The 9217-nt window shown below is 41.6% G+C and overlaps 1 protein-coding gene across 1 annotated transcript in view; it reads right to left on the reverse strand.

Annotated features, from left to right (window-relative positions):
- Positions 1-144: 144 nt before the first annotated feature.
- LOC102310397 (oxysterol-binding protein 1) overlaps positions 145-9217 on the reverse strand; it is a 14600-nt gene continuing 5527 nt past the window's right edge. The window contains exons 8-17 of the mRNA XM_005939631.2: positions 9060-9117; positions 8702-8866; positions 5455-5700; positions 4749-4869; positions 4420-4523; positions 2865-2960; positions 2508-2695; positions 2086-2321; positions 1929-1967; positions 145-1750 (exon numbers count right to left, since the gene is read on the reverse strand). Of these exons, the coding sequence (XP_005939693.1) occupies positions 1608-1750; positions 1929-1967; positions 2086-2321; positions 2508-2695; positions 2865-2960; positions 4420-4523; positions 4749-4869; positions 5455-5700; positions 8702-8866; positions 9060-9117 (1396 nt within the window). The 3' untranslated portion in view covers positions 145-1607. The remainder of the gene's footprint in view (positions 1751-1928; positions 1968-2085; positions 2322-2507; positions 2696-2864; positions 2961-4419; positions 4524-4748; positions 4870-5454; positions 5701-8701; positions 8867-9059; positions 9118-9217) is intronic.

Consider the following 9217-nt stretch of genomic DNA (forward strand, 5'->3'; position numbering starts at 1 on the left):
CCAGTGAACACTAGTTCAATACTTGGACTCAGCTCCAAATCTTTTATGTGTTTAATTTGTAAAGAAATAATACAGGAATAGACTTCATTGGGCCATGAAAAAACCTGGAAATGCAGATTAAAGAAAAACAGTATAAAGGTGCTGTTTGACATTAGAGCATTTATTTCAGTTTTTCTCTTTGTTAATACAAAATACTGAACAATGCCACGTCCCTCGCCCATCTGAGTCAAGTACTGAAACTCCCTTTTTTTGGAAAATGAAGACAGCCTACCAATATTATGAGGAACCAAAAATACAAGGGAAAAAAAAAGTCTACCTTACTACTACAATATGAATTTCTATACATTTATAAAATCAGTTATTTGCAATGATTTTCAATTCTTTATTCTTCACTTTTTAAGTACACTTACAAACAAAATTATGAAATGCACGCACGCACACACACGCACACACACATACATATATCCTGTGTTTTTGGTGTCAACATGTAGTTGCATATGTATGAACATGTATTTTTTTTAATGTTTTCTTCACTCATTTGTCTGTTTTACAGTCAATACAAGAGCACAGCAAGTATCCTGCACTATTTAAAACCATTTTTTTGTTTTGTTTTTTGTTTTGTTTTTTTACAGTAAATTTGGTTACCGTTCACTTGATTAACAAAAATGTCAAAATATTATTCCAGCATTGTGGGGGGAAAAAAAGGGGTAGTTTTATTATTTATTATTAAGGTAAACAGTTATGTGAGACAATTTGCAACAACAAGTGCAGGTTCTTCATTTCTAAGGCAAAGAAAGGTTTGTTTTTTTAGGCCTTGCCACACTACAATTTTCACTGTCATACTTCCCACTAGGCCTTGGTAAAGAAAAATAACCTAATTATAAACGTGATAGTGTGAAAGGTCATCTTTTTTTAAAGCACACTGCACAGTGGCCCTGTTGTAAAGTGATGGAAGAGCAGATAAGCAGTCATACATACGAGCACGCTACAACTTTCACTTCATTACGTTAAGACACTAAATCAGAGATTAACAAAAGAAAACTTGCTAATGTCTTGAAGGCCACCAGTTGACAGTTTAATGAAAATTACTTTTAATCATACCTGTATATAAATGTATATATTAATCAGGTTTTATCCCCCCCCCTTTATTTTTTTTTCTAGAGTTATTACCAAAGCAGATAATGCTATGGGTGACAACAGGAAAAACAAGAAACAAAAAATAAAACCCGAATCACCTCAATCAAACACTCTTGATCTGAAAAGACTGAGCAAACTTGATTTGGAAGCACTGCTCGTTTCACATCCTCCCACTCATGCTCAGCGGGACAAAAGAAAAAGAAACAAAAAAAAAAAAAAAAAACCACAAAAGCACCCAAACAGCAAAGAAATTTTCATTCCAGTCCTCTCAGATATGTGACAGCAACGAGGGGGAAACCAAATATGGGACGAGGGAGAGAAAACCCTGCTCTCCCTGTGGATCAGACAGCAGTGACCGTCCTGGAGATCTCTTAGAACAGAGAGCAACTGGAGGGGAGCAGCCGTCAGAGAAGGGGAACAGCAGGCCTTTGATGGTGTCTCTTCACGGCACTTTGCAGTCAATGCCAAGATCAAAAGATGTTGGGACAGCTCTCCCAGCTCCCGCGCTCCTTAGCTTCCCAGTAGCCTCCCTTATAGATGTGAATCTCCTCACCTGTGATTGGGTCCTCGCAGCGCTCGAACCAAAGTGCAAGATAGCTGTCATGAGGTGCGCCTGAAAGAGACGGAAGGACAGAGGGGGGAAAAGAAAAAAAGAAAAAAAAAAGATCCCCAGAAAGTTAATGAGCTTCTCACTAGAGCAACATGAATTTAAACATGAAATGGTGACAGTTTAATCGATTTTTATCTAAAAAAGAAAAGAAAAGAAAGAAAAAAAAAAAAGGAATACTTGCCTTTCAAGGAGGGATCGGTAACAGAGTCCTCATCGACAGCTTTGGAAGACAAAAGGGGATCACAGAGAATCGTTTTACCCCTTTGTTCCATGATTTTCCCCATGCAGAGAGGAAAGGAGTAAAGAAAAAGTGAAGCACAAACAAGTTCGATTCTAACCTTCTTCTGATTGACTCGAGGTGCGTTGGCTTGCGGCCTCCCTCTCTCGTTCACGGCGGGCGGTGCGCTGCTTCTCCTCCAGCCGCTGCTTCTCGGCATTGGCCTCGTCCCAGCGACCTTCCTCCATTAAGCGCTGGTCAGGCCGCCGTCGGCTGTCTGTGGGAGCCACGCCCTCTTCAGGCTCGTTCAGGGTCAAGGCCAAGGCAGTAAAGTAGTACATGGTTTCTGCTCCATCGCTGAGGAGGATGACGGAGCACAGCACAGCAGCGCTTTCAGTCACACAAAACTACACCCTGATACTGGCATTGATGCCATCCATGTTTAGGTCTAATGTTTATTTCTGCTTCAGAAAGCTGTGTGCGCACCTCTAAATCGTAACTAATGCAGCACAGCCCGGTTTTACTTTTTAGAACAGCACTTACGGTAAAGGGTTTCTTCTCCACAACTCTCTGGCTTTAAGGGTCTGATAGACCGTCTTCTGTTTGCCCTCAGTGCCGTTCTCGCCTCCTCGGCTGCTCTGCATCACCTTGGAGAACTCCATCTTCTCGTCCCATGTGCCCGACAGCACGTAGTGTGCCTTTCCATCTTTATCCATTACCACACCTGTAACCTAAAAACAGAAGAGAGGGGAGGTTACCACAATACCACAATATACCGCCTGTATATTAAAATTTGTCTGTTGGTTCAAACTTGATGCACCTACTGTGTGTGAGTTTTCTTTCAAATCAAGTCAGAGAAAAACAGACTAAATCTATTCAGGTCTTCTGCATCTTTCTCACCTTTCTGGCTACATCTCTGGAGAAGTAGCTGTAAGGAGCAAACTTTAAGTGGCAGCGGTCTCCGGTGGTGTGGTTTACTACGTCTATCTCACCAGACTGGAAGGGAAACACAGGGATACACAGTGAGGAGGGAAAAAATAAAAATAAAAATCACAAGTGGGGATGATATCGACTAGATAAAAAATTTACTTCACACTCAAGTTAAAATGCTGCAACGCAATGCGCTTACTCTACTTTTTATCTGTAGAGTAAAAATTAGAACTGGAAGCAAAGAAATAGGGTATTTTAATGCTATGTGATGGCAACCAGCCATGGCAAATTCATTTATATAGCACATTTCATTACATGTGAACTCTTTGCGATTAACCAATAAAAAACAAATCAGACTTTGCAAAGGAATAAAATACACGGTAACACGTACAAACAGAGTAAAATCTCGAGTCCGTCTGTGAAGGCAGGCATAGTTGCAACTGACCTTTAGGTCAGCAGGCAGCTTGTTTCAAAGAACAGGCGAGCACTAACAGAAAGCTCCCTTAGCACACTCGAATCTAAATCTGAGAGGAGTGAGAAGAGCTGCCCCTGATGACCTGAGAGGTTTGACCTTGTTATAGACACTAAGTCAGAGGTGTACCGGGAGGCCTAAAGACAGAAAGCTATATTAACAAAAAGAAGGACTAAAAGGTAATTCTGTACTGAACTGTAAGTGAACTAAGTGACCGCAGTACAGATTCCTGGGTTGCTTGTTGTGTTTTAGAAAACTAGTCTCTGACAACAAATATCTTCAACACCTCTCTGTTAAATTACAAAAGTTTTTAGACATCCAGTCTAATCAATCATTAGTGTGTGAGGTTACATCAGAGGGAAATGATAAGTACAACTATGTTTAATCTGCATAAGAATGATATTTTGATTCTTTAAGATGGGACCAAGCAGGAATACGTAAAGGTTAAAGAGTAATGGACCAAGGACAGAGCCCTGAGGAACCCCAGATGCTACCAAGTGAAACTTGAAAACTTCTAAATTTTAGATATGAGAACCAATCGAGAACCTGACCTGTTAAAGTGAGTTAAAGCTGTTAAACAAACTGCCAAATAAATGGGAGGGCAGTAGTGGGAAGGGCACCCTGCGTAAAAATCTGCACAGAATGAGTTATGCAGATCTCTGATGACTAACATGTACACGTGTACGTGCAGGAGATCAGATAAGTGTACGGATGTGCTGAAGTACACCCTTTCAAAAGTTTTCTTTGTGCGTTTTCTTTTTGGTATCCACCCTGCATATTAATGTCATTGTGAATCACTGAAGTCATTAAAGGCGTCAGTAACTCTATTCAAATGTCACTTCTTTGTTAATGTTACTAGCATGAGAACTTGTTATTGTCTCTCCATGAAAGACATCATGTCAGTCATATCGTGGCAAAGCTGGTTGTAAAAGATAAACCCATGTTTATTTTTCCTTGTTAGGAGCGTCATAACAGAGCCTTTCTTGCTCTTCAATCCTGCCTCCTCTGCAGATCAGGCCCGTGGCCCTGCAACGACGTGTCCGAGCGTCTCACCTGATCGATCCAAAGTTTTCCGACAATGATGTTGTGCACCGTGGTGTTAACTTTCTTCCATGTGTAGTGATTATTGCTCTTCTCAAAGACTGCATGAATTGTGCCTGTGACGAAGAAAAGAAATATGAAACAAACTAAAAAAAAAAAAAAAGCAAAGCAAAACCTTTGTTCATTAGTAATTACCGTTTTATGGTTCAACTAAAGAAAGGTGTGGGCTGGTACACTCTTTAGTCACTTATAAATTCTGATGATAGTTGTGTGTACATCTTTTGTCCTTGACACTATGGAAGAATGGTATGCTTTGTTTTCTAACCTAGCTTGCCTCTTACCCAAAGGCATAATGGAGAGGTATTTCCCCCTGAACTTGCTCGCAACTGTGATTTCTTGTCTCAACGTCCAGCCACGATCAGAGATAGCATGATGTGCAGCAGCAGGTGGGTGGTGACTCACCTGGAAAGAGAAAATGTTTTTCTGATGCAACAAAACATCAAGTCCTATTCTTCGTGAGTCTGAGTCATCCCCAATAGATGTGACTCACATTTAGTCTCATAAATCTGACATGTGACATGACAGCTTTTACACACACACACGCACGCGCACACACACACACACACACACACACACACACACACACACACACACACACACTAAACCTCCATTTGATTTCCTCCTCTACAAATAATCTATTCAGGATCAACCAGTGACTTTAGATTGTTTTAGGTTTGTGTATTTTATGACAAGGGGCAGAAATATGACACTTTTTGATTTAAAAAAAAAAAAGTCACCACTTCATGTCTCCATATTAAAAAAAAAAAAATAATAATAATAATAATAATAATAATAATAATAATAATAATTCTGGTTCCCTGACAGCATGTTCAACCCCAACTGCGCAGAAAAAGGAAGTAAAATTCTCTCCTAATGCCAAGTCAGTGGGATTTTTTTTAATTCCTCCTTTCTGACATTCAATCTCTCTTTTGAGTTACAGTTCTCGGTTGGAAAACTTCCATTCTCTTGGTTTTTTTCCTCCCTCACCTGCTCACATAGGGAGCGGTAGCCACTTTCTCTCTTGCGGTCCAGCTCATACGTTTCTCCCAGCAGAGGGTTGAAAGGCTTTCCCGTGCGGTAGACTGTGGTGGAGTAGGCAGACACTGCGAAGGCGGCCACGTAGCACATCTGCTCCAAAGAGTTCTGACACTTTGCGGCCTTATCCAGCAACTCGTGGTACTCGAGGTCCTCAGACAACCGCTGCAGCATGGAGATGGGCTCATTGAAATTAACCTAGAAAGCAAAATGTTTGAAATTTACTTTTATATTTGTGTTATGTATTAATTCCAGAAACAAATCTCACACATGGCTAAGACGTGGATCTGAACCTGATTCAAAAAGCTAGACTGGGTAGAAGTGACCACAGGCTGATCTGTTCAATTCGGTTCTATACTGTCCTGTGTGCATCTGCAGCAGTGCACTGCTTCCTTCTGGGAGAGCTTTGTTAGCACAGAGGAAGCTAATAGCAAAGAGTCAGCAGTTTTTGAGCAATTTCACACTTGCTGCAGTAGTTTGTGACTTAACCACAAACTGTGGTCAGGTTTGTGTTCCCTCTTCACTTCTTGGAAAGTTTTTATTACGCTTTCGGTGACCTTAAGAGTTGTTGTCAGCATATGCATCTGTCTCCACTCTGCTACACTCAATGTGAGCGAGGCCCATCACACACACTGACGCTTGCTATGTAGCGTCACTTCAGTAAAAGTATATATGTATAGACTGTTAGATAGGTACAGGTACAGTGGGGCAAAAAAGTATTTAGTCAGCCACCGATTGTGCAAGTTCCCCCACTTAAAATGATGACAGAGGTCAGTAATTTGCACCAGAGGTACACTTCAACTGTGAGAGACAGAATGTGAAAAAAAAAATCCATGAATCCACATGGTAGGATTTGTAAAGAATTTATTCGTAAATCAGGGTGGAAAATAAGTATTTGGTCACCTCAAACAAGGAAAATCTCTGGCTCTCACAGACCTGTAACGTCTTCTGTAAGAAGCTTTTCTGTCCCCCACTCGTTACCTGTATGAATGGCACCTGTTTGAACTCATCATCTGTATAAAAGACACCTGTCCACAGCCTCAAACAGTCAGACTCCAAACTCCGCCATGGCCAAGACCAAAGAGCTTTCGAAGGACACCAGGAAAAGTATTGTAGACCTGCACCAGACTGGGAAGAGTGAATCTACAATAGGCAAGCAGCTTGGTGTGAAAAAATCAACTGTGGGAGCAATCATCAGAAAATGGAAGACATACAAGACCACTGATAATCTCCCTCGATCTGGGGCTCCACGCAAGATCTCATCCCGTGGGGTCAAAATGATCATGAGAACGGTGAGCAAAGATCCCAGAACCACACGGGGGACCTGGTGAATGACCTGCAGAGAGCTGGGACCAAAGTAACAAAGGTCACCATCAGTAACACACTACAACGGCAGGGAATCAAATCCCGCAGTGCCAGACGTGTTCCGCTGCTGAAGCCAGTGCATGTCCAGGCCCGTCTGAAGTTTGCCAGAGAGCACATGGATGATACAGCAGAGGATTGGGAGAATGTCATGTGGTCAGATGAAACCAAAGTAGAACTTTTTGGTATAAACTCAACTCGTCGTGTTTGGAGGAAGAAGAATACTGAGTTGCATCCCAAGAACACCATACCTACTGTGAAGCATGGGGGTGGAAACATCATGCTATGGGGCTGTTTTTCTGCCAAGGGGACAGGACGACTGATCCGTGTTAAGGACAGAATGAATGGGGCCATGTATCGTGAGATTTGGAGCCAAAACCTCCTTCCATCAGTGAGAACTTTGAAGATGAAACGAGGCTGGGTCTTCCAACATGACAATGATCCAAAACACACCGCCCGGGCAACAAAGGAGTGGCTCCGTAAGAAGCATTTGAAAGTCCTGGAGTGGCCTAGCCAGTCTCCAGACCTCAACCCCATAGAAAATCTGTGGCGGGAGTTGAAAGTCCGTGTTGCTCGGCGACAGCCCCAAAACATCACTGCTCTCGAGAAGATCTGCATGGAGGAATGGGCCAAAATACCAGCTACTGTGTGTGCAAACCTGGTAAAGACCTATAGTAAACGTTTGACCTCTGTTATTGCCAACAAAGGTTATGTTACAAAGTATTGAGTTGTATTTTTGTTATTGACCAAATACTTATTTTCCACCCTGATTTACGAATAAATTCTTTACAAATCCTACCATGTGAATTCATGGATTTTTTTTTCACATTCTGTCTCTCACAGTTGAAGTGTACCTCTGGTGCAAATTACTGACCTCTGTCATCATTTTAGGTGGGGGAACTTGCACAATCGGTGGCTGACTAAATACTTTTTTGCCCCACTGTATGGTTTGGGTAATGTCTTCTGTTTGGAAAGACCAAATAGAAAAGCTTTTAACAGAAAACCTGTATTGCCAGTTTCTGAAAATCTGCTAATTTAGCTTTTGGCTTAAGCAAAGCCCAAGCAATTTTCTAAACCACAACCATAGATGGGTCAGCAGTGACCTGGCGGGTAGTGTTGCTAAGCTACAGGAAGTCGACATGTGTCAATGTCAAAGTATCTCTGTAATGTGGCAGAGACAAAACTCTTTATTGTTAGAGTGGGGGCAGGGCGACACAATGGCAGTGATAAGTTGACAGAACAAAGCCAAATCAAACATGTGACCATTTATCTCAGCAGTGATCAGTCTGACAAATCAGTTTGTCTGGACTCCTATAAAAAGCCGTGATGGTAGCTCATTTTAGACAACTCTGCTGACCCACACCTACAGTCGATTTCACAAATAAACAAAATCTGGGCAGATTTGCCGATAAAGATCTTCAAAAGCTCTCGCAGAATGCTGACAACCCTTACAGCGGAAAAAGGACAGGGATCAGTATCTACGCTCCAATTTCGTCACACTGAACTGACTGCTGCCACATTTTGGAGGCACTGCGGTGGCATTTAATGATGCGGTTAGCTTATCGTAGATTTTGTATTTTTACTGTAAACGCACACAAACCATATTTCCAATGTGGTTTTAACTTGGGGTAGGAGGGGTGTTAAAAGGCACCCAAATCTTTCATTAATTGAATATTATGAGTAAGACACAAATATTTTAACACTCAAACTCTTTGAGTCTGACTGTCCAAAATGAAGCTGATCAGACGTCTTTTTCAACAGGTGAACAACGAAGCACACATGGAAGAACAACAAGCTTTCAGTAACTCTGACTGGACGTTCAGTAAGAAATCCTTACAGGCATCGGGATCTTAGACAGCTCTTTGCCGATGCAGTTTTTCATGATGCTCCAAAGGTTGAGGGAGTAGTTTGGTTTGTCTGGGATGCGTGTCCGCCTCTTCTTTAAGGGTACCAGCTCCTGGGAGGGGGACTCCTGGTTCATCGCAAGAGGCTCCTCGTTAAGCTAAGAAGCAGAAACGTTTATCAATATAAAACGGAAATGTTTTTGATTTATTACCATAGCAACAAAATCATGTTTAAAGAATATCCATACAACACCCGTCCTACTGCAGCTTTTCATTCAGACTGTGTTATTTTAAAAGATGGGATACAGCATTATAATAAGATTTCAATGATTCGGACAGAATGAGGCCTACCGACTGATCATCTGCACACAATTCACTATTGAGGCCGCTGATATTACTGCTTGACCTTCTGTAAGAGATCAAAAAAAAGCAAATAGATTCTGTTAGTGACGTGAACGTTACTAGTTAATCAGGTATTTTCACATATGAGATAAGAGAGGCTTAAAAAA

The sequence above is a fragment of the Haplochromis burtoni genome, unplaced genomic scaffold (assembly GCF_018398535.1).
Source record: "Haplochromis burtoni strain Fernald_Lab_line unplaced genomic scaffold, NCSU_Asbu1 Contig_260, whole genome shotgun sequence".
Taxonomy (NCBI): Eukaryota; Metazoa; Chordata; class Actinopteri; order Cichliformes; family Cichlidae; genus Haplochromis; species Haplochromis burtoni.